This window comes from Mustela erminea, chromosome 2, assembly GCF_009829155.1.
Source record: "Mustela erminea isolate mMusErm1 chromosome 2, mMusErm1.Pri, whole genome shotgun sequence".
Lineage (NCBI taxonomy): Eukaryota > Metazoa > Chordata > Mammalia > Carnivora > Mustelidae > Mustela > Mustela erminea.
The window spans coordinates 152,392,376-152,418,866 of NC_045615.1; the positions used below are offsets into that span (position 1 = coordinate 152,392,376).

The following is a 26,491-nucleotide window of genomic DNA, read 5'->3' on the forward strand; positions in this document are numbered from 1 at the left end:
AAAGCCATTTTAGACTACTGGTATATCTAAACAACAATATAAATGGTTTTGAACAAATCCAATCCATACTAAAACACTTCTTTAATAAAAACTCATGGTCACAGTACTAATAGCTCCAAGTAACAGTCTTCCCTTCAAGTTCTCCAATGCATTTTTATTTAATATTATTAACCTTAATAGCAGCTTATGAATCAGTATAAAATTTTCATTGTAGTTTCACATGCAGTTGTAAGAAATAAAATAGAGAAAATCCCTTGTTCACTTTTATCTAGTTTCCCTCAATGGTAACATTTTGTAAAACTATACGATACTACCACAACCAGGATACTGATATCAACACAATTCACTAATCTTTTCTGATTTCTCCATTTCTACACATACAGTTGACCCCTGAACAATATCGGTTTGAACTCATACACAGATTTTTTTTTTCATCCACTCATACAGATTTTTTTTTCAGTAAACATACTGGAAAATTTTTGAAGATCTGCAAAAATTTGAAAAAACTCAGACAAACCACATAGCCCAGAAATATAAAAAGAAATTAACAAAAAGTTAAGTATGTCATGAATGCATAAAATACATGTAGATACTAGTCTATTTTACCATTTACTACCATAAAATACAGACAAATCTATTTTTAGAAGTTAAAATTTATCAAAACTTATACATGCAATACATGGTGCTATTTGTAGTCAAGAGATGTGAAGAAATGTAAAGATGCAGTTAAATCATAATGGCATAAAACTGTAGTGCATGCTGTACAACTGTAATAATTTTACAGTCACTCTGCTGCTGTTGTGCTGAGCTCAAGTATTAGTGAGTATCCCCTTAAAATGCCATCTAACACTAATCATCTCTGAGTGAGCAGTTCATCTTCTCCAGTAAACTGCGAATTGGCAGTAAAAAGTGATCTCTCACAGTTCTCCCATTTTTCATTATGTTTAGTGCAATACTGTAAACCCCGAATAACACCAGGGGACCCAACAAGGTACCACTAGTGATGCTGGAAATGCCACCAAGAAACAGAGAGACCGTCATGACATTACAAGAAAAAGTTGAATTACTTTATATATACCATAGACTGAAGTCTGCCTCTGTGGTTGCCTGCTATTTCAAGATAAATAAATGCAGCATAAGGACTATTGTGAAAAAAGAAATTAGTGAAGCTGTCTTTGCTGCTGTGCCAGCAGATACAAAACCTTGCATTTTGCTAAATAGCTTTTTATCTTGTACTGAAAATGCAGCTTTTATGTGGCTTGCAGGACCTCTTACGAGAAAGGCATAAATACAGATACTAATATGGCTTGAAAAAAAGCAAGGTTACTATAAAACATCTTAAAGCAAAGGAAGTGAAGGATCTAAAGCTAGAGAATTTAATGCCAGGAAAGGATGGTCTGACAATTTAGAAAGAGACTTGGCTTTTTTAAAAAGTCAAGATTAGGAGCAAGAGGCAGAGCACTAGGAAACCTAAATTCCTTCTAGTCCCAGGAATTCAGCTAGATAGCTAACAAACCATTCTGAACACCTACAGACTCAAAAGATCAAAGAAAATAATAGCAATTCTATGAACAGAAAAATAACCACTTTCTGAAAGGTAAGGCTTTCGGGAAAGTAAATACAAGGCGATATACAGAAATACAGACCGCGGTGGGTTGGTGAGGGAGGAGAGAAGGCCTCCATCAGCCAGCTCCTGGCAAGTGACAGAGCAGCAGAGCACAAAATCAGAACTTGGAGAAGTCTGCTCCACTGAGGGATGTAGCTCCAGTGGCTAAGGACAGGCCAGGGGAGGCGGTGGAGCTCCCACTGAAACAGTGTGGTCTCAGGAGCCTCAGGGTCCCAGAAAGACCGAGGTTGCCTGAGTGCGGCACAACTCCCAGGTATCAGAGCAGGGAAGCCAGCTGCAAAGACGGAGCTAAGGAGTGCGTTCTCGGCTCAGGGTTGCCATAAACCATTATCCCTGGCACAGCCAGGCTACTGTTCTTCGGGCAAGGACCCTACAAGTGGCAAATCGGGGAGACCCCCCCCTTCCTCCACCAGGACGGGCAGCGCGGGAGCGCACTGCAAGAATCTGCTGGGTTTGGAGACCCCAAACAGGCTCGTGTCCCAGAAACAAACAGTCACAGGCCAGATGAGCACAGAGTACAGCTGGAGACCAGGGAGACAGGTGTGTTTGACAGCTTTTCTCTGAGGGCTCACTGGGGAGTGGGCCTCCAAGCTCTTGTCTCCTCCAGCCTGGAGACTGAGAGGCTGCCATTTTCATTCTCATCCACCAAAGCTGTGCAAAAAGTTGTCAGGGAACAAAAGCACCAAGAGCAAACCCGAACAACAGAGTACTCGGCCTGGCCCCTGGTAAAGGCGCTGTCAATTCCGCCTGGGGCAAAGACACTTGAGAATCACTGCAACAGGCCCCTCCCCCAGAAGATCAGCAAGAATATCCAGCCAGGACCAATTTTACCAATCAATGAGAACAGCAAAACTCCAGCACCAGGGGAATACAGCACATGGAATTCATGGCTTTTTTCCCATGATTCTTTAGTCTTTCAAACTTAAATTTTTTTTAATTTTATTTTTTCTTTTTTTTTTTAATTTTTCCTCTTTCTTATTTTAATCATTTTATTTTATCAATACCTTTTTTAAACTCTTTTTTAATTTTAATTTTTACATTCATTTTTTGTTCCTTCATTGTATTTAACTTTATTTTTTGTATATATATGTGTGTTGGGGTGTGTGTGTGTGTGTGTGTGTGTGTTTGTTATTCTTTCTTTAAAATTTTGGGATATACTTTCTTCTAACAGACTTATACCCTAAATCTAGTGTATGGCTTTCTTCTAGTCTCCAGCCTGAGGATGTTTCTCTTCCTTTTATTTTTTTTAATTTTTTTCTTTCTTTTTTCAATCAACTTTTCTCTTATCAATTACTTTTTAGAAATCTTTTTAAATTTCCATCTTTACAGTCATATTCCATCTCTTCATCACATTTACCCTTATTTGTGTGTGGGGAGGGTGTGTATACATATACATGATTTTCTTTCTTTAAAATTTGGGGAGGCAGTTTCTTCTTTTTTTATTTTTTTAAAAGATTTTATTTATTTATTTGGAAGACAGATATCATAAGCAGGCAGAGAGGCAGGCAGAGATAGGAAGGGAAGCAGGCTCCCTGTTGAGCACAGCGCCTGATGCAGGACTCAATCCCAGGGCCCTGGGATCATGACCTGAGCTGAAGGCAGAGGCTTTAACCCACTGAGCCACCCAGGTGTCCTGGGAGGCAGTTTTTTCTAACAGACCAAAATACACCCAAAATCTAAAGTGTGGCTCTGTTCTATTCACCAGCCTGATGATATTCTTTCTTTTTTTTCCCCCCTTTTTTTTGCCCTCAATTACAGGTCTCTTCTGATTCATTTAGTGTATATTTTTCTGAGGTCATTGTTACCCTATTGGCATTTTGTTCTCTCATTCATCTATTCTTCTCTGGACAAAATGACAAAAATGGAAAAACTCATCTCAAAAAAAAGAACAAGAGGCAGTACCAACCACAAGGGACCTAATCAATACGGACATTAGTAAGATATCAGAACTAGAGTTAAGAATGACGATTAGAAACATAACAGCTGAGCTTGAAAAAAGCATAGAAGATACTAGAGAGAGGGCGCCTGGGTGGCTCAGTGGGTTAAGCCGCTGCCTTCGGCTCAGGTCATGATCTCAGGGTCCTGGGATCGAGTCCCGCATTGGGCTCTCTGCTCAGCAGGGAGCCTGCTTCCCTCTCTCTCTTCTCTCTGTATACTTGTAATCTCTCTCTGTCAAATAAATAAATAAAATCTTAAAAAAAAAAAAGAAGATACTAGAGAACTGTTTTACAGAGAAGTAAAAGAACTAAAATCTAACCAAATTGAAATCAAAAAGGCTATTAATGATATAGAATCAAAAATGGACTCCTCCGCCTCCTCGTCCTCGTCGTCGTCCGCCAAGGCCCGCGCCGCGCCCCCGGGGGCGCACCGCTCCCCCACCGCCTCCGCGGGGCCGGAGCTGGACAGCCTGCCCAGAGGGCCGCCGGGGGAGCCGCTGCACTGGGCAGCGTCCTGCGGAGCCCTGGCGGCGGGCGGGACTGCATGGTGTGCTTCCAGAGCGAGGTGACCGCTGCCCTGGTCCCCTGCGGACACAACCTCTTCTGCATGGAGTGCGCTGCAGGGCTTCTCCAAACTGGGCAGCGGCCTGCGGAGCCCTGGCGGCGGGCGGGACTGCATGGTGTGCTTCCAGAGCGAGGTGACCGCTGCCCTGGTCCCCTGCGGACACAACCTCTTCTGCATGGCGTGCGCAGTACGCATCTGCGAGAGGACGGAGTGTCCCGTCTGCCACATCACAGCCACGCAAGCCATCCGAATATTCTCCTAAACCCCCTGCCCCCAGCCTCTGGGCTCCCTCCCTGGGCCGAGGACGCCCCCACCCCCACCCCCACCCTCCCGCCCTGGATCTGTTTTCCACCCGGGCCTTTTGGAAATCAGTGGGCTCAGTGAGCAAGGTGCTTTGACATACTCGATCCGTGGGGAGGGGTCGGGGAGGCGACGGTGGCTGGGGGGGTGGGGTGGGCCACCTTCAGAGCCTCTGGCCACCCCGTCATGGAAAGGTTGGGAGGGGGCCAGGCAGGAAATTTTACTAGAGTTACAACTCTGATACCTCAACACACCCTTCTATCTGGAAGCAGCTACGAGAAACTTTTGTTTGGCCAGAGGGGGCCTCCCGCTAAGGCATCCTGACCCCCCTCTGCCCAGCCCCCTATCTGCGCCACACCACCCCTTCCTCTCTGGGGGGGATTGGGTAAAGGGAGGGGGAGCATTACCATCTGTATCTGGAGGTGCTCTTTCCAGCCCTCGAGCCGCTCTGGCCCTGACCTTTGACCTCCTTATGTGACCCTTAAAATCCCCCCGCCCCCCCCAATGCCATATCCCCTTTGGGCATCTGCTCCTGAGTTTCCAGTGGTCTGAGGGAGTTGGGGCCCTTTCAGAAGTCTGCACAGATTCCCTGGGGTTGGAGGGGAGGCGTGTCCATCCATAAAGGGCTCAGAGCTGGATGGAGGGGTGTGGAGAGCGAGCGCCTCTCACCCTCTCCTCCCCACCCCTCCTCCCCCTGGGCTGGCCTCGCCTCTCCTCCACCACCAGCTCTCCGCTTTGCTTCCCCTTGACAGCTGTCGGCTGTCGTCCCCAGCTCTGTCCTCCTCTGTCTCTCTTCCCTCCCCTCCTTCCTGGCCCTTCTAGTCCAGCTTTGGGCTCACCATCCCCCTGGGGAGAAGTAGGGGAGAAGAGCATTTGGGTGAACCCCCCCTAATTCCTCTTCTGGCACCTGGAGGCCCTCCCCACTCCTCCAAAGAAACATCTCGAATTCTTGATAGAATGTATCCCCATTCTCAGTGAAAATTTGAGGAGGGGACTAATACTGGGGTACATCAGGGGTCAAACCTCTGCCTCTACCATCTTTGGGCATTGTATTTAGGGAGCAGTTCTCAGGCTGGATCTTCTGGCGGCAGGCGGAGGAGAGACAGGGTCGCGCGTCTGCTGTTCAAGGGGCAGGAAGGAGCCTGAGGCAGGTGGAGAGGCTGGTGCACGGAGGGGCTGCCCCTCCCCCTGCCTCTCCCGGGGCCTGCGCCCCCTCTCTGGACCTGACCCAAACCCCTATTAGCAAGCAAATCATGAAGTCTCTGTCCCACCCTTCGTGGTTGTGGGGAGAGGCTGGGTCTTCAGAGAGAGTTCAGTCCTGGACCAGGCGGGATTGGGGTGCGACATTCTGCTCTAGTATTGCTAACAAGCCTAGGACCCCGCCCCACCCCCACCCCCACTGCTTCCCTAAGGCTCACTTGGGGCTGCCACCAGCCTCCCACCCTCCTGGTTCCGCTGGCCGAGCCAGGAGAGGGTGGGGGATGGGAGTCCCTGGGGGGGGGGTCCCAGGCGATTCTTGTATATAGTGGGGTGGGACTCTGTCCTAGGTGACCTCTGAGCACGGAGGCTCGGGGAGTCCCATTCTGTCTGCTGGAGAGGGGGCGCGGGGATGGAGGCACAGGGGGGATTCCTCCTCTCTTTCCTCCGGTTGTGAATTCACTCACCTCTCCTCAGCCTGCCCCTCCAGACCACCAGCCAGGAGGGGAGAGGAAGGAGGTCCCAGTCCGGAAAGTGGCCTGGGACAACTTCCCTCCTTCCCGCCAACGTGAGCCATCCTGAGATGTGTGTACAATAGAAACCAAACCAAATGGGCGCCCTCGGTCGGTCGGTCGCCGAGGGGGATGGGGAGGGGGGTGGGAAGAAGGGATGTCGGTCTGTCGGTCCCCCTCCCCCTCTCCACTTCTTACCCACAAAGACAGAAGACTGTTAGGCTAGGGGGCTCAGAGAATTCAGTCCCGCCCTAATTGAGCCAAACCTAGAAATCAACGCAAAACACACATAGTGAGAGACAAAACAGAGGAGAGAAAGCGCGAGAGGGAGCGAGATAGGCGAACAACACAGAGAAGACAAAACAAAAATAGCAAAAAAAAAAAACAGTTCTTTATAATTTAATATTCTATTTTAATAAAGGCGTTTATTACCGTATAAATGTAGCAAAGAACCTGGGCTAATATGAAAAAAAGACTTTTTATTAGGTAATTTATTATATGAAAAGGATATTTTATTTTATGATAAAGTGATCCTTAAAAAAAATAAAAAAACTTTAGAAGGTTTAGAATATATGTAGGGAGAGAAGAAGAAAAAAAATACATTTGTATTCAGAGTTAAATCTTAAAAAAAAAAGTATTTTTAATATATGTTCGGGTTTACGTTCCTTTTTTCCCCCACTTTTATTTGGGGAGGAATGTCATTTGCTTTTTTGTGGGGAGCGTCCTGGGATGTGTGGTGGAGCTGGGGGGCCTGGGGGAACCTGGTCCCTCTGGGGCCCTGAGTAGATTGGATTTCACTCCATGGGCCCCCCTCCCCACTCCCCTCCCCCTCGGGGGAGCCGGCAGAGCCAAACAAAGAAAGGGATTAACAAGAAAGGAAGAGGCTTGGACTGAGGATCCTGGGCTGCCCCCCCCCCCCCCCCCCCTCCCAGGGGCGAGTGGGGAGGGGAAGTCCAGAGCTGAGGCCTAGCAGGCCTGCGGGAACCCTCAGAGAGGTGCGAGATTTAAGAGAACTAGTTTTGTTTTGTTTTGTTTAACCAAAAATGAGGGAGAGAGAGAGAGAGAGAGAAGAAAAAGAAAGAAACCGAGGGGTTTAAAAGAAAAGAATACTACAAAATAATAATTATTAATAATAATAATTCAAATTTATTTCATATAATCCTAGAGAAAAAGAAAGAATTACTAGTTACTTAGTAGATGATATTCAGATAGCTTAAAGTTTAGTAGCATCGAGGGCCCCTGGGTCCAGTAGAATGTATAAAAGTTGTAACGAGAGGAAAGTAGTTGACGGAAGCGGTCAAGTGCACCCTGCATGTGGGGAGCCCCCATCTCCAGATACCGGGCAGAAGCAGGCCGCTAGCGGAGCTTGGAGCTTCTGGTCTGCTGGGGTTGATTCTGAGAATCCTTGGATTTTTAAATTGTAGGACAAACAGATGAGGGGCTCCATCCCCTGGGTCTTTGAAAGATGGACACTGATCCATTTCAACTACATGGGAGCTGGGCCGGCCAGGGCGGAGGGGAAGGTGAGCGCCTTCGCCTGTGCCCTTGCCCCTGGGGGCCCACCACCCTGTCGGTCCCCAGGTCTCTGCAGAGCAGTCCTTACTCCTAAGTGCTGTGTCCTCTTGGGGCTCTCTGGGAGGGTGCAGGCTTCCCAGCTCAGACCCTCCCGGACCTGCTTCTCCCAGGCCCCAGGACTTTCCCAGGCCCCAGGAAGTCCTTAAAGTGCAACCTCAATTCACCCCGCGGGGAATTGATTCAAGAGCCTGGTAGGTCTTGAATCTAGAAACAAGACACGCACACACTTCCCACCTTCCTGGAGCTTCATGAGGGCTGGGGGTCAGGCCCCTGTCCTCACTCCAACACGGTATCCCGCTTAGTTTTTGGCCTCTGTGGGATTAACAATCTCAGTCATGGCTCTTTCTCTGGGCCTGCTTTGTCTCCTAGAAGTTAGACTCCAAGAAGGACTTCCCACCCACTGGGGTACAGTGTAGATACTCCTTGAAGGCCTGGGAAAACTGGGGCCCCCAGGGGTATGAAGGCAGGGGGCGGGCAGCAGGGACTGGGGGGGGGGGGGCGCTGCCCCTAGCCCTGTGCTCCAGGCCACCTGCAGCTCTAAGTGTTCAGGACACAGCCTCCCCCAGGGTGCCCTGCCCTGGGGGCACCTCGCCCTCCCCACAGGAAACCTGGGAGCGTGGCTTTGCATGTGAGAAATCACCTCCTGTTTTCTAGCACTTGCCTCCCACCAGCGGCTCAGGGCCGGCCCTCCGTCCCGCCCCAGGGAGCACAGGGGACCTGCTCCAGCGTCACACCTGAGGCTCTGTCGTGCCTCTCCCCGGCCCTCAGCCCCCAACACATCTCCCTCTCCCCGGTTTACTCTTCTCACCCCACCTAGGGAGAGTCCCCCCTGCTCTTTTTGTCCTAGAAACCCCGCTAGTTTGGGAAGGTAGAGTCTGGGGTGGGGAGGGCTTCCCCTTCCCGGCGGAGGGTGCGGGTGGGGTAGGGAGGGAGGGGAGACAGCCCTGGGGCAGGGGGTGGTCTCCACGGTAAACCCATGGATAATCAAGTCAAAGTAAAGTTGCACAAAACGCAGAGAAACCAAGAAGGGGAGGGCTATTGTATTAAATGTGCTATTAAGAACTTAATTTTATTGGGGCGCCTGGGTGGCTCAGTGGGTTAAGCCTCTGCCTTCAGCTCAGGTCATGATCTCAGGGTTCTGGGATCAAGCCCCGCATCGGGCTCTCTGCTCGGCGGGGAGCCTGCTTCCTCCTCTCTCTCTGCCTCCCTCTCTGCCTACTTGTGATCTCTGTCAAATAAATAAATAAAATCTTTAAAAAAAAAAAAAAATAAGAACTTAATTTTATTAAAAGTATTATTAATTAAGAAAAAAAAAAGAATCAAAAATGGAGGCTCTTAATTCTAAGACAAATGAGGTGGAAGAGAGAATTAGTGATATAGAAGACCAAATGATAGAGAATAAAGAAGCTGAGAAAAAGAGATAAACAGCTAATGGATCATGAGGGGAGAATTCAGGAGATAAGTGATACTGTCAGATGAAACAATATTAGAATAATTTGGATCCCAGAAGAAGGAGAGGGGGCAGAAGGTATATTGGTGCAAATTATAGCACAGAACTTCCCTAATTTGGGGAAGAACACAGGAACCAGAATCCAGGAGGCATAGAAAACCACCCTCAAAATCAATAAAAATAGGTCAACAACCCATCATCTAATAGTAAAACTTAGAAGTCCCTAAGACAAAGAGAAAATCCTAAAGGCAGCTCAGGACGAAAGGTCTATAACATACAATGGTAGAAATATTAGATTGGCAGGAAATCTATCCACAGAGATCTGCCAGGCCAGAAAGGACTGGCATGATATATTCAGAGCACTAAAGGAGAAAAACATGCAGTCAAGAATAGTATATCCGGGACACCTGGGTGGTTCAGTTGGTTAAGCAGCTGCCTTCGGCTCGGGTCATGGATCGAGTCCCACATCAGGCTCCTTGCTTGGCGGGGAGCCTGCTTCTTCCTCTGCCTCTGTCTGCCACTCTGTCTGTCTGTGCTTGCTCACTCTCTCTCTCTCTGACAAATAAATAAATAAAATATTAAAAAAAAAAAAAAAAAGAATAGTATATCCAACTACACTGTCCCTGAAAAAAGAAGGAAAGATAAAAAGCTTCCAGGACAAAAACAGCACGGAGGTTCCTCAAAAAGTTGAAAATAGAGCTACCCTACACCCCAGCAATGGCACTACTGGATATTTACCCTAAAGATACAAATGTAGTGATCTGAAGGGGCAGATGCACCTGAATGTTTATAGAAGCAATGTCCACAAGAGCCAAACTATGGAAAGAACCTAGATGTCCATCAACAGATGAATGGATAAAGAAGATGTGGTGTATACATATACAATGGAATACTATGCAGCCATCAAAAGAAATGAAATCTTGCCATTTGCAATGACATGGATGGAACTAGAGGGTATTATGCTGAGCGAAATAAATCAGAGAAAGACAATTATCATATTATCTCCCTGATATGAGGAATTTGAGAGTGGGGGGCTTGGGAGGTAGGGAACAAAAAAATGAAGCAAGATGGGATCAAGAGGGAGACAAACCGTAAGAGACTCTTAATCTCACAAAACAAACTGAGGGTTGCTGGCGGGAGGGGGGTATGGAGGGGGTGGTTGGGTTATGGATATTAGGGAGCGTATGTGATATGGGGAGTGCTGCGACCTGTGTAAGCCTGACAATTCACACACCTGTACCCCTGGGGCAAATAATACATTATATCTTAATTAAAATAATTAATTAAAAATAAAAAAATAAAAGCTTCCAGGACAGACAAAAACTAAAAGAATATGCAAACACCAAACCAGCTCTATAGGAAATACCTAAAGGGGTCCTCTAAGCAAAGAGAGAGCCTAAAAGTAACATAGATGAGAAAGGAACAGAGACAATACACAGTAACAGTCACCTTACAGGCAATACAATGGCACTAAATTCGTATCTTTCAATACTTACCATGAAACTAAATATGCTAAATACCCCAATCAAAAGACACAGGGTAACAGAATGGATTAACACAAGCCCTATAATGGGTTAAGGCCTCTGCCTTCGGCTCAGGTCATGATCTCAGGCGCCTGGGATCAAGCCCCACATCTGGCTCTCTGCTCAGCAGGGAGCCTGCTTCCTCCTCTCTCTGTCTCTGCCTGCCTCTCTGCCTACTTGTCTGTCAAATAAATAAATAAAATTTAAAAAAAAAATCAGAGCAAAAATCAATGAAATAGAAAACAAAAGAACAATTGAACAAATCAACAAAACTAGGAGCTGGTTTTTTGAAAGAATTAATAGACTGATAAACCCCTGGCCAGACTTATCAAAAAGAAAAGAGAAAAGGACCCAAATTAATAAAATCATGAATGAAAGAGGAAAGATCACAACCAACACCAAAGAAATAAAAACAAGTATAAGAACATATTATGAGCAATAATATGTCAGCAAATTAGACAATCTGGAAGAAATGGAGGCATTCCTAGAGATGTATAAACTACCAAAACGGAACCAGGAACAAACAGAAAACCTGAACAGACCCATAACCAGTAAGGAAATTGAAGCAGTCATCAAAAATCTCCCAACAAGAGCCCAGGGCCAGATGGCTTCCCAGGGGAATTGTACCAAACATTTAAAGAAGAATTAATACCTATTGTCCTCCAACTCTTCTAAAAAATAGAAATGGAAGGAAAACTTCCAAACTCATTTTGTGAGGGCTGCACCACCTTGATTCAAATACCAAAGATCCCATCAAAAAAGAGAATTACAGACCAATATCCCTGAACATGGACGCAAAAATTCTTGCCAAAATACTAGCCAATAGGATCCAACAGTACATTAAAAGGATTATTCACCACAAACAAGTGGGATTTATTCCTGGGCTGCATGGATGGTTCAACATCTGCAAATCAATCAATGTGATACAAAATACATTAATAAAAGAAAGAACAAGAACCATATGATACTCTCAATAGATGCTGAAAAAGCATTTGACAAAGTATAGCATCCTTTCTTGATCAAAGCCTTCAAAGTGTAGGGATAGAGGGCATATACCTCAATACCATCAAAGCCATCTATGAAAAACCTACGGCAAATATCAGTCTCAATGGGGATAAACTGACAGCTTTTCCCCTAAGATCAGGAACACAGCAGGGATGTCCACTATCACCACTGCTATTCAACATACTACTAGAAGTCCTAGCCTCAGCAAGCAGACAACAAAAAGAAATACATCCAAATCATCAAAGAAGAAGTCAAACTCTCACTCTTTGCAGATGATATGACACTTTACGTGGAAAACCCAAAACACTCCACCCCAAAACTGCTAGAACTCATACAGGAATTCAGTAAAGTGTCAGGATGTAAAATCAATGCACAGAAATCAGTTGCATTTCTATACACCAACAACACAGAAGAAAGAGAAATTAAGGAGTCAATCAAAGTAGCACCAAAAACCATAAGATACCTAGCAGTAAAGCTAACCAAAGAAGCAAAGAATCTATACTCAGAAAACTATAGAATACTCATTAAAGAAATTGAGGAAGACACAAAGAAATGGAAAAACATTCCATGCTCATGGATTGGAAGAACGAAAATTGTGAAAACATCTACGCTACCTAAAGCAATCCACACATTTAATGCAATCCCTATCAAAATACCATCCATTTTTTTCAACAAACTGGAAGAAATAATCCTAAAATTTATATGGAACCAGAAAAGACCCCAAATAGCCCGAAGAATGTTGAAAAAGAAAACCAAAGTTGGTGGCATCACATTTCCAGACTTCAAGCTCTATTCCAAAGCTGTAATCAGTGCCAGTATGGTAACTGGCACAAAAACAGACACACAGATCAACGGAACAGACTAGAGTGCCCAGAAATGGACCCCTCAACTCTATGGTCAACTAATCTTCAATAAAGCAGGAAAAAAAGGTCCAATGGAAAAAAAGTCTCTTCAACAAACAGAGTTGGGAAAACAGCCACATGCAGAAAAATGAAACTGGACTACTTTCTTTCACCATGCACAAAAAATAGACTCAAAACGGATGAAAGACCTCAATGTGAAATAGGAATCCATCAAAATCCTTGCGGAGAATACAGCCACAGCAACTTCTTCCTAGATACATCACCAAAGGCAAGGGAAGCAAGGGCACAAGTGAACTATTGGGTCTTCATCAAAGTATCAATATCAAAAGCTTTTGCACAACAACGGAAAGAGTCTACAAAACCAAAAGACAACTGACAGAATGGGAGAAGATATTTGAAAATGATGTATCAGATAAAGGGCTAGTATCTAAAATCTATAAAGACCTTATCAAACTCAACACCCAAAGAAAAAATAATCCAATCAAGAAATGGGCGGAAGGGGCGCCTGGGTGGCTCAGTGGGTTAAGCCGCTGCCTTCGGCTCGGGTCATGATCTCAGGGTCCTGGGATCGAGTCCCACATCGGGCTCTCTGCTCAGCAGGGAGCCTGCTTCCCCCTCTCTCTCTGCCTGCCTCTCCATCTACTTGTGATTTCTCTCTGTCAAATAAATAAAATCTTAAAAAAAAAAAAGAAATGGGTGGAAGACTAGAACAGACATTTTTGCAAAGACATCCAAATGGCCAACAGACACATGAAAAAGTGCTCCGCATCATTCGGAATCAGGGAAATACAAATCAAAACCACAGTGAGATACCACCTCACACCAGTCAGAATGGTTTAAAATTTTAAGTCAGGGAACAACAGGTGTTGGTGAGGATGTGGAGAAAGGGGAACCCTCCTACACTGCTGGTGAGAATGCAAGCTGGTGCAGTCACTATGGAAAATAGTATGGAGGTTCCTCAAACAGTTGAAAATAGAGCTACCCTACAACCTAACAACTGCACTACTGGGTATTTACCCCAAAGATAAAAGTGTAGTGATCTGAAGAGTCACATATACCCCAATGTTTATAACAGCAATGTCCACAATAGCCAAACTATGGAAAGGGCCTATATGTCCATCAACAGAGAAGGGATAAAGAGGATGTGGTATAGGGGCACCTGGGTGGCTCAGTGTGTTGGGCCTCTGCCTTCAGCTCAGGTCATGATCTCAGGGTCCTGGGATTGAGCCCCGCATCAGGCTCTCTGCTCAGCGGGGAGCCTGCTTCCCCCTCTCTCTCTCTCTCTCTGTCTGCCTCTCTGCCTACTTGTCATCTCTGTCTGTCAAATAAATAAAGAAAATATTTAAAAAAAAAAAAAAGATGTGGTATATATACACAGTGGGATAATTATGCAGCCATCAAAAAGGAGAAACCGAAATCTTACCATCATTTGCCACATGGGCAGAACTAGAGGGTATTATGCTAAGCAAAATAAGTCAATCAGAAAGGGACAATTATCATACGATCTCACAGATTTGAGGAATTTGAGAAACAAGACAGAGGATCATAGGGGAAGGAAGGGAAAAATGAAACAAGACGAAACCAGAGAGGGAGGCAAACCTTAAGAGATTCTTGGTCTCAGAAAACAGAGGGCTGGGCGCCTGGGTGGCTCAGTGGGTTAAGCCGCTGCCTTCGGCTCCTGTCATGATCTCAGGGTCCTGGGATCGAGTCCCGCATCGGGCTCTCTGCTCAGCGGGAGTCTGCTTCCTCCTCTCTCTCTCTCTGCCTGCCTCTCTGCCTACTTGTGATCTCTCTCTGTCAAATAAATAAATAAAAATCTTTTAAAAAAAAAAAAAAAAAAGAAAGAAAACAGAGGGTTGCTGGAGTGCAAGGGGGTGGAAGGGATGGAGTGGCGGGATGATGGACACTGGGGAGGGTGTGTGCTATGGCAAGTGCTGTGAAGTGTGTAAGATTGATGAATCACAGACCTGAACCCCTGAAACAAATAACACATTATATGTTAATTTTTAAAAAGTCAAGACAGCATAAGACTCTTCTGTTGAACAAAAGGCAGTATACAGGGGCACCTGGGTGGCTCAGTTGGTTAAGGCACTGCCTTCAGCTCAGGTCCGGATCCCAGAGTCCCAGGACGGAATCCCACATCAGATTCCCAGCTCTGCAGGGAGTCTGCTTTTCCCTCTGATCTTCTCTCCTATCATGCTCTCTCTCACTCAAATAAATAATATCTTAAAAAAAAAAAAAGGCAGCATACAAGTTCCCAGATGCTGCAGCTCAAGTCATGATCTCAGGATCAGGAGACGGAGCTCCCCACTCGGTGCAGAGTCTGCTTAAAGTGTTCTCCCTTCTCTCTTTGCCCATGCACTGTCCCCACTGCTTGTGCACACCCTCTCAAAATAATAATAATAATAATAATAATAATAATAAAAACCGGCTCAGTCAGTTGGACATCCGACTTTTGATTTCAGCTCAGATCATGATCTCAGGGTCATGAGAATATGCCCTACATCGGGTTCCATGCCCTCCATCAAGCATGGAGCCTGCTTAAGATTATCTCTCTCCCTGTCCCTCTGCCCCTCCCTCCTGCTTGCATGCCTGCTCCCACACTCCTCTCTCAAAAAAAAAAAAAAAAAAGAGGGCTCAGTCAGTTAATTATCCAACTCTTGGTTTTGGCTCAGGATCCTGGGATCAAGCCCCTCACCAAGCTCCCCTCACAAAAAGGAGTCTGCTTGTCTCCCACTCTCTCTGCCCCTCCCCCTGCTTATACACATGCTCTCTCGCTCTCTCTCTCTCAAATAAATAAAGCTACTTTTCCCAAAAAAGAAAAAAAAAAAAAGGCAGAAAAAGTTAATCACTGAGTAAAAAGGATCTCTGTACAAACATATTTTAAAGCAGACAAAATTGTCCTATTCTAGAAAAAACATGCCATAGAGGACATTTATTATTAAGGAAGAGAAGCAAGCAAAGGATAGGCTAACTCTACTGTTTTGTGCAAATAATAATAATCAGGACTGACTTATCTACAAAACTGCTAAACCCCAGCTTTGAAGGAAAAAGATAAACACCAGCTGCCAGATTTGGGGCTGTACGATACCAAGAAAGCTGGGCAATGAGAATCCTTCTTCTGGACTGGTTCTACCAGTGCTTTGTCCCTGAATTCAGGAGGTATCCTACCAGTAAGGATCTATCTGGCTTTTAAAGTTCTTCTGATATTAAAAATGCCACTGGCCACCCAAAATCCCAAGAGTTCAACACTGAAGGAGTCAAAACGGTATACCTGCCCCCAACACAACTTCTCAAATTCAGCCTCCAGAATAGAGAATCATAAGGACTGTAAAGACTCATTACACATGGTTCTCTATGCTAAGGAATATGTAACAGAGAAAACAACATGAAAGTCTGGAAGGATTACAGCATTGAAGATACCATTATTGTTAGAGAAAAAGCTATGAAAACCATTAAGCCCAAAGCAATAAAATCCTGCTGGAGCAAACTATGTGCAGATGTAATACATGACTTCACAGGATTTACAATGGAGCCAAACAAGAAAAGTCAAAAAAAAGCTTGCGGATATGGCAAAAAAGGTTGGGGTACAGGGTTTTAAAATAAAGATCTTGGAGAAATTAAAGAGCTAATAGACATCAATACCGGAGGAATTAACAGAAGATGACTATCTGGAGATGAGCACTTCTAAATCAGTACCAGACAAGGCAGGAGATACAGTAGCACTATCAGAAAACAAATTGACATTAGATAATCTGATAGAGGCTTCCAATTACTCCAGACTGTTTTTGGCCTCTTTTATGACATGGACCTTCTAACTGTCATAACAGACAGTGAAAATAAGGTAAACAGCAGACGGACTGGTACCACTGGTACCATATAAAATCAATTTTAGAGAAATGAAAAAGCAAACATCAGACAAAAATTATGGTCTAATTGTATAAAGTTATACCAAGCATGCCTGCCTCTCCTGCCTCCCCTTTTACCTCCCCACCTCTTCTGCCTCCATCACACCTGAAATAAATCACCTCAGCTCTTTCTCCTCCTCTTCAGCCTGTTCAATGTGAAGACGATGAGGATGGAGATCTTTGTGATGACCCACTTCCACTTAATGAACAGTAATCAGTACGCCATATCATTAATGAACTATGTATGTGTGTGTGCACATGTGAAAATCTATTAACTGTATAGCAAAAAAACGTATGAAACATTTGTGTGTCATTGTCATCATCATCACCTAAGGATTCATTGTGTAGAACACCTTGTGCAAAACCTGTCGGAAGTAGATAGTCTATCTTTACATGGGAATAAGGTGAGTGATATTTAATATAAAATTAATAATGTGTTATCTCGCTGTCTTTAACTTTCCTTTCAAAGAATTATACTACCATATAATATGTCTCTCCTCACAGGTAAGTGGTTTAATAAAAGAGTAACAATGTTTCCAAACTATATTATGAATATAACTATTATACCATATGCTGTATGCTATAAAAATTTTATAATTCATTCAGTAGTGTATAGACTAGGCTACCATAAAACAATCATATTGATCACACCAGGCTACCATAAAGCAATCATATTACAGCTTCTTTATCAATACCTATTATATTTGTAAATAAATATGAATTTCTTTCCCACATATTTTCATGTCTGATGTCTAGTGCTAGTAATATATATAACATCTACAGTGTTTTGTATAAGACTATATTAATATAGGTAATAACAGACAATTCTTGTAAACAGGCAACAAAAACTTACTGTTACCAATACAGTACAATACTGTAATTGTGTTTCCTTATGATTTTCTTAATAACATTTTCTATTCTTTAGATTTTATTGTAGAATACAGTATATAATATAGAGTATACAAAGTATGTGTTGATTATTTATGTTATTGGTAAGGCTTCCAGGCAATAGTAGGCTGTTAGTAGAAGTTTTGGGAGAGTTAAAAATTATGTAAGGATTTTGAACTTTTCCAACTTTAGTGGTCAGCAACCCTAACCCCCAAGATGTTCAAGTGTCAACTGTACTCATTTACGAGTTTATGTTAATACCTAGTTCTGTGCAATTTATGACATCTGTAGGTTCAGATTATCACCACCACAGTCAAGATACTGAACAGTTCCATACTACAAAGATCCTATATTGCCTCTTTATAACCTACACCTATGTTTTCTTTTAGCCCCAACAAATATGCTGCATCCTTGTAATATTACCATTCAATCCACTCTATAGAGTGCTTTCCCCATGGCTGTCAGTCAGAACTAAGACTGATTCTTCCTGAACCATAATTTATTAGCTAAATTTCTTTCCTCACTGCTGCTAAGTCACTACAGTGATTGCATTAATATTTCCGTTAATATAAAATCACTAAGTAGACTATACTTAATCAGTGGGCACAGAAATCATTGTTAGAAGTGATTTTCCCTTCTTCATTTAAAAATCACTTTCTGAAGATAGAAATAAAAATGACTTAAAAAGCTTAAATATATAACTCACCCACAAGGTCGGCAAAATCTTCTTCTATAGTCATTTTTGAGATGATCCTAAAAGAAAAATAAATCATCGAACTGGTGAAAATTTAAGTTCCTCATTTATTCATTCAGCAAGTTTTGATAATTGGCCATTATAATACTATAAAGAGGAATTCATCTGGATCAAGTTAAAGAGAACTTGCCTCATATCTACTGTTTCAAAATCTTTGCTTATACTATTTTCTCACCCTGGGATTTATTCCATCTTTCTCCTTTTCCTCTACCCTGCCTCCATACCTTTTCCATCAAAATTCCAACTATCTGTGCTTCTAATAATTCAAATTGGTTGACTCGCAATATCTACTTATCTCCTTTACCTGCAGGCAGATCCCTGTAGAGTAATAATTAAGCACTAAAATGAGATAAAACAATGAAAAAGAGGGTGGAAGAGAGGACCACCTATTAACAAAAAAATTTAACAAATTTCTAGAAGATTGAAAAAAATGGATTATGTTAATTGATGAAGCAGAATAAAAGTAGTTGCAGCCAAAAATAAGCTCGGAGGATCCAGTTTTTGATGGGTCATAAAGCTAATCTGCCCAGGAAAAAGCCGTAACAATGCAGAACTAGGAAAACTCGAAATATGAAGGAGGAAAGAGTGAGAAAGGGAATGAACAGGATAAAAGACTCCCACATCCCCACCCCATCAACACAGAGCTAACTGACTAACTGAATTTAAAGAATACAGAGCTAAAAAACTGTATTCTATTGTTTCAGTCTTAAATACCACCAGCATCTATAGATCACCAGACATTTAAAAGTCTCTCAACAAAACAGGAAAATCAAGACAAATTTTAAAAATGGAAAAGAAAAAGGCCCAAGAGAAAAATGAATTCAAGAATGAGAAAGAAGAGCATAACCCAACATATAAACACATCAAATTTTTATGTTGTACATTTGAAAGTAATTAACATTGAGTGTCAACACACCCTGCGGAGTGTAAAACAAAGCCCCTACAGAGCAAGGAGCACAACAAGGGACTCCATCCCAGAACCTTGGGATCCTGACCAGAGCAGGAGGCAGATACTTAACTAACTGAGCCACCCAGGCTAGGCTTCTATGAAAGAGAAAAAAAGAGAGAGAGAGAGAGAAAATGTAAAAACAAAAAACAAAACTCTAATTAGTACATGGAAAAGAGATTTGAAATACTGGACTCATAAAACAAAAGTGGTATACTACGTTGAGCCCAAGAAAAATTCTTAATAATTAAAAACATTTTTGCCAAAAATTTAAAAAGCAGTAATTATGAAAAAGCTAAGATATGTCTGAGAGGGGGGAAAAAAAGACAAAAAAATGAAGAGGAAGTAGAAAATGGGAGAAACAAAGAAGTTCCAAAACTCAGGGGGTCCAACTTCTGACCAATTGTTATTCCACAAAGAACAAAGAAAAAGAAACGAGATCTACTCTGAGAAAATACACAATCAAATTCCCTAAATCTGTAGAGCATATAGCCAGCATGATGAATTTAAGAGAATCCATACCTAGGCCATAATAGTGAAATTTCTGAAAAAGTGAGACTAAGAAATGCTAGGATGCTTCCACAAAGAAAAAAGTCATTAACTCCAACTAGGAAACAGCCTCATCACTGGGAACAACAGGAAAAATAAAACACAGAGACATGCTGATTTTGGAAACCGAGAGGATATTTGAGATATTTAGGGTTCTATCTTTAATCGTTAAATCAATCCTAGTTGAAAACTGGGTAGTAACAGGATGAACAGCATGCTTTAAAAAATACTATCAATACCAAATATTTATTGAGCCTCATTTTCACTTGGCCCAATGGGCTATAAATGACCCCACCACATATAAACACTCTCTTTCCCCACTCATGCTCTGCCATCCTGAACTGAACCACCCTCCTGACTGTACTCAGGCTCCAACACAGGTCTCTGGGCCATTGTAGTTTCCCACCCATAGGGATCTCCTACCTTGCCTGACCCCACCTAAAGGATTTTCGACTCAATTATTCAACAAGATGAAGATCTCTTATTTGATTTTTAAAAACCTGAAGACCTCTATTTGATTTTTAAAAACTTGAGAGCAGAGACTTCATGATAAGCTATCTATATTCTTCCCAGAGCCTTGTCTAGTGTATTATACACCACACGAACACCATTTTCTTATGTTTTTCATATACTAAGTGAGACCACAAACTCAGATTAAAAATGTTTGTCTTTAAAGAAGGTGAAATATACAAGGGTAATGATTATTGAAGACTGACTGCGGTCATGAAAAACAAGAAATTCAGTCAGTATGAGAACTGAGACTAATTTCAACCAGTCTAAGCTTCCCAAATTCTGAACAGCAACATTCTCAAGAAAGAAGAAATTCATAAAAGAAAGGCAGAGATCACGATGAGAAAAGAGTTTATTAACATGATTGATAATATTATTATCAATTGCAGATTTTTTTTTAAAGATTTTATTTATTTATTTGACAGAGAGAAATTACAAGTACACTGAGAAGCAGGCTCCCTGCTGAGCAGAGAGCCCGATGCGGGACTCGATCCCAGGACCCTGAGATCATGACCTGAGCCGAAGGCAGCGGCTTAACCCACTGAGCCACCCAGGCGCCCCTCAACTGCAGATTTTAAATCCATGCCAACATTTATCCAAATAAAACCCTAATCATGGTTTAAAAAAAAATTTTAAAGGAGAATGAGAGGACAAGAAACAGGTTGGAAGAAAATATTTGCAGAAGACATATCTGGTAAGGACTATTATCCAAAATATAGAAACAATGCTTAAAAGTCAACAGTAAGAAAACAAACAAACAACCCAATTACAAAATAAATGGACTTGGGGCACCTGGGTGGCTCAGTGGGTTAAGCGGCTGCCTTCCGCTCCGGTCGTGATCTCAGGGTCCTGGAATGGAGCCCTACATCATGCTCTCTGCTCAGCAGGGAACCTGTTTCCTTATCTCTCTCTCTCTCTCTGCCTGCCTCTCTGCCTACCTGTGACGTCTCTCTGTCAAATAAATAAATAAAATCTTTTAAAAAGATAAATAAATAAATAAGTAAATGGACCTTACACTTCATGGGACAAGATGTACAGATGGGAAATAAGCATATGAAAAGATGCTTCACATCATATTTCATCAAAAGCAAATTAAACAATGAGGTATCACTCTACCTATTAGAATATGTCCAAAATCTAGAATACCCAACAACTTCAAATGCGCAACAGAAACTCTCATTTATTTTTGAATGTAAAAATTCCAAATGTACAGCCACTTTGGAAGAGTTTGGTGGTTTTCACAAAACTAAAGAGACTCTTACCATGACTTAGCTATCATACTGCTTGGTATTTACCCAAGGGAGTTGTCCACACGGCTGTCCACACAACAATCTGCACGCAGATGTTTAGAGCAACTCTACTTCTAACTGCCAAACTTGAAAGCAACCAGATGTCAGGTGAACGGGTAAACTGTGGTATATCCAGACCACGGACTATTATTCAGCAGTAAAAGGAAAGAACTATCAAGCCATGAAAAGATACGAAGGATAAATGTGTAATGTCAAATGAAAGTCAATCTGAAAAGGCTATGTATGTGTGATTCCAACTCGATGACATTCTGGAAAAAGCAAAAACTATGAAGATGGTAAAAAGATGAATGGTTCCAAGAGCTGCGTGGGGAGGAAGGGGTAAATGGACAGAACACAAAGGATATCGGGGCTGTGAAAATCCTGTCTCTAGGACAGCACAATGATGGACGCCTGTCATTACATTTTTGTCCAAACGGACAGAATGGACAACACCAGGAGTGAACCCTATGGTACATTATGGACTTTGAGCAATAACGATGTGTCAGTATAGGTTCATCCCGTGTAACAGATGACCACGCTGGTGGGGGATACTGATAACAGGGGTGGCTATGCATGGGCGGGAGTAAGGGGGTATGGGAAATCTCTGTAACTTCCTGCTTAATTTTGCGAAGAACCTAAGACTTAAAAAAAAAAAAAAATGAACTCTTTTTTTAAAAGGAACTGTGGACATTTGGTAAATTTTATTCCCCTCCTCTCCCTCCAATGAAAATGGCCTTATTCTCTCTCTTTTTTTTTTTTTTAAATTCTACACAATGGAAACAGTGGGCGTGCTCACCTAAGAAGTCCGCTCTCCGGCATCCTTTCACACACCGCCAGGCGTACGAGCCCACATTTACAACTTTACATAAAGGGCAGATCCCTGAGCAAGATTTTCTTAAAGGGGGAGAGAGAGAGTAGGAAATACACTAGGACAGGGACTGATACGGGTTGTAAACTACACAGGAACCCTAAGCGAAGTGTGAAATACAGAATCGTGACCATCAAGGGAGCCCAGAGACGGAAACAAAAAACGAGTGCCCGCCCCCCTTGAGTCATTCCCACCTTAAGCGCCTTTTACTTAACAGCCGCCCTCTGGGAAACTTTATCAACAGCAGATACGTAAGTACAAATAATCTGCTTCTCCAGACCGTCACGTCCAGACTTTGAAGGCGTCCCAACACTTCTACAGACAGAAAATTATTTCAAGGACCAAGACGTAAAGTTAGGCCAAAAAAAAAAAAAAAAAAAAAAAAAAAAAAGTTTAAATCACAATTCTCTGAAGAGAACGATGCCATCGCAACCAAAATTAAAGGAACCCTTGAGGAACAACACGAAAATGAACTCTGGCTATCAGCATTCGATCAGTGTTCGTCTCAAAGAATTCGCGGGCTTTCCCGCTGAACTCTCCACGAAGCCACAGCACAGGCTAAATAAACATTTCGTTCTCCCCCGCCCCGAGCGCCGGGGCACGGGGAGGCCGAGCTCCCGCTCACCAGAACGGCCGGAGCCTGCACTTACCAGACCCGACGCGGCCATGTTCCCACCAGGCCCCGGGCGTCTGGCACGGAAGTCCTCGCGGGCCGCGGCTCCGAACAAGCCAGGCACTGCCCAGAGTCGCGGGAGGAGCGGTTAGACTGCGCCTCAGGAGCCTGAGGTGGGAGAGCGGCAAAATCGAGGGACCTGCGAGCCGAAAAGCGAGCTACCCCAGCTCCTCAGCCATTGGCTCGGCCCCACAGGCACCGCGCCCGGCAAACTCCGCGGTTTGAAACGGTCTGCACATGCGCAAAACGAGACGAGCGACCCAATAGAGAGCCGTTACGGGCTCTCTCCTTCCCGGGACGCTCCGGCAGTCCCGCCCTTCGCAGCGTCCACCGTAGCCCCGCCCCGTCTTTCCCGTAGCCCCGCCCTCCATTTCTCCTAACGCTTGATCCTCCTTTGCTCCCCAGCCAAGCGTAGACTGAGCTTGAAACGAGTTTTACTTAGGTAGACACCGTCTGGAGAGCGGCCTTTGCCCTTGAACCCAGTGTAAGACGTGTCGACGGTTCTATTATAGAGTAAAAAAATAATACTCGAGTGGATAAGAGGTTGAAATTGCAGAAGTTGTTTGAAGAGGAATATTTTACTGTGCAGACTTGTCAGCCTCCTGTAGCCCATCTATGCATCAACTCTGAAAGTAAAAATAATATGATGATGATGATGTATTCTTTTTTCACATATGTGGGTAATATTTTCATGAAGCATTGCCAACAAAATGACCAAGGTGAATATATGTCATTTAAGTATAATGTCCTGAAAGGAGTCCTAATCAGGTGTCTTGAAATCTACTCAGCCATTAGCAATGTCATCTAGGAAAAATTGTGGCACCATTCTGGGTGTTTCCTTAACATAGTTATAGAATGGGAGAGCTAAATTAGATGCTCTGAAAACTTGTCCATTTTATGATTCGATGAAACCGTTCTATTTTTTGTGACTTAATAAAAATTTGCGTGAGAAGTTTAAACAAAATACTGAATCAATCCATTAATCAAGAGTTGAGCTAATAAACTTTTAAAACTTGTCATGATTTAGCAAATTTTATCTCCTGCTAAGGGTTTTTTAATTTATTTTTGGTAGGGAAAAGAGGCTATAAATTAACTCTGTAATCAGGCTGGATTCCATTCTGCTCCACAAATTCTATCATAGTGGGCAAGTTAATTAAACTATTTCTTTCTCAAGTCCCTTGTCTATAAAATGTCTGTAAAACTGCTGAGCTATTGGGTTAATTCCTTTTAATATCTAGGTGAAATGCCTGGAACATACTAAGAATTCAATAAGTAATGCTTGGTATTATTATGGAGTTTTCTACTTGATCTAGCAGAAGTTTTGCCAATCAGACTACATAATATAATTTGATACTGTCACATTTGGAATAGATTATAATAACTATCATTTATTTAGTTCATACTGCATGCCAAGTGTTTTTTTTTCCTTAATTCTCTCCCTGCAGTAACTTATTTAATTCTTAGAACATTCCTGTTAAGAAAAGATGACTAATATCCCCATTTTACTGACAACAGAACTGGGACAGTGTTTAAGGAAGCAGCCCCAAATTACACTGCAATTAAAGAACAGAACTGGGGATGAACCCTGGTTTTCTGACTCTAGAACTGAGCACATAATCACTATACACTTTCTACCTCTCAGTGGATATTTTAGCAAGCACGATCACATGTGTAAAATTTCCACATGTAAAATGATTCCACTGGAGACAGTGACTCTCAGAGGTATTTTGAGAAACTTGACATGGTGTAAAATGCTGTTGGTGATGAACTGGTCTGTTCTACAGAGAAAAGGGAGCAGCACCTTTATGAAAACCAAAGTTATGGAGACTACACCATTCCCAAACAAAATTTTTTAGTTCCCTAGGCATCTGTCCTACTATTTAATAGCTCCACCACTATTTAATAGTTTTTACCATCTAAAAATAGGGTTGCTCATTAATTAACTAATGTTTATAAAACTCGGATTTGTCATTATGGGCCCTCTGCCCCCCAGAATACATCCAGATGGCTCCTTATGAACTTCTATGGCAACTGACTAAATCTTGAAGTTTTCTATCACAACTACTTAAACTAGATAAGGAGTGTTGTATACGTGTGTGTGTGTGTGTGTGTGTATCAGTCTATGGAAGTATGTATATCAGATGGGTATATGGGAAATAAAGTATTCAGAAATTTAACTTGAAAGGGTAGTAGTCACATTTAGTTACTTAGGATTTTATGTAGATAATTTTAAATTGGCAATTGTTAAAATGATTTTAAAGCATATCTTTATTAAAAATGGCACTCTAAAAATGAATCTGTTTTAGAGATTATAACACAATTGATATTAAATCAAAAATTTTCTTTATTCATAATAAACCCAAGCCAGTTATATGCCATCAACTAGTAAACAAACAAATTGTAGTACATCCATACAGCAGAATATTCCTCAGCTATAAAAACAAACTACTGATACATGCAACAACTCAGATGAATCTCAAAAGCCTTATACTAAGTAAAAGAGGCCAGACATCAAAGACAACCCCTGTATGATTCCATATATGTGACTACATAAAACTGTACAAATAGAAATTAGACCAGTAGTTGCCCAGAGATGAAGTTGGGGATTAAAGATGCTGACAACAAAGGCCATGAGGGAACTTTTAAGATGGTGAAAATAGTCTATATCTCAATTATAATGGTGGTTGTAATACTCTGGTATTTTTGTCAGAACTCTCAGAACTGTATCAAAACTCTCAGAAAGGACGACTTTTGCTGTAAATCATACCTCAACAAACTTTACTTAAAAAAATTAAGGGCATGGGGCGCCTGGGTGGCTCAGTGGGTTAAAGCCTCTGCCTTCAGCTCAGATCATGGTCTCAGGGTCCCTGGATCGAGCCCCACATCGGGCTCTCTGCTCCGCAGGGAGCCTGCTTCCTCCTCTCTCTCTGCCTGCTTCTCTGCCTACTTGTGATCTCTTGTCTGTAAAATGAATAAATAAAATCTTTAAATATATATATTTAAAAAGTAGATAGAGGGGCACCTGGGTGGCTCAGTGGGTTAAGGCCTCTGCCTTCACCGGTCATGATCCCAGAGTCCTGGGATCAAGCCCCGCATTGGGCTTCTTGGAACCGAAGGCCTGCTTCTCCCTCTCTCTGCCTGCCTCTCTGCCTACTTGTGATCTATGTCTGTCAAATGAATAAACAAAATCTTTTCTTAAAATAAATAAATAAAATAGAGATATAGTTAAAGCAAACATGGCAAAACATTAACAATTACTGAAACTACATGGTACGTGTAGGTGCTTATTAATACTGCTCTTTTAGCTTCCGTGTATGTTTGAAACTTTTCATAGTAAAATGATAGGGCAAAATGGCATTAATAAAATTGCAGGTGTTTTCAGAATTTTTGCAAAAAAACAATTCTGCAAAAGTCAAAAATGAAAATGTTACCAAATTACTGTAAGAGAATTCTGCAAGAAAAAAAATTACACTCCAAAAGTCAAATTTGTAAAAATTAAAGATGTTGCAATTATAACTTAAAATTTACTATAGTGAAATAAACTTATTTGAG

General features: G+C 42.5%; 1 protein-coding gene across 2 annotated transcripts in view; it reads right to left on the reverse strand.

The window, feature by feature from the left end:
* Positions 1–23,187, reverse strand: part of CENPC (centromere protein C) — a 99,419-nt gene extending 76,232 nt beyond the window's left edge. For both annotated transcript variants that reach the window (XM_032334454.1, XM_032334455.1), the window contains exons 1-2: positions 22,917–23,187; positions 18,057–18,103 (exon numbers count right to left, since the gene is read on the reverse strand). In XM_032334454.1, coding sequence (XP_032190345.1) covers positions 18,057–18,103; positions 22,917–22,934 — 65 coding nt within the window. In that variant the 5' untranslated portion in view covers positions 22,935–23,187. The remainder of the gene's footprint in view (positions 1–18,056; positions 18,104–22,916) is intronic.
* Positions 23,188–26,491: the final 3,304 nt, after the last annotated feature.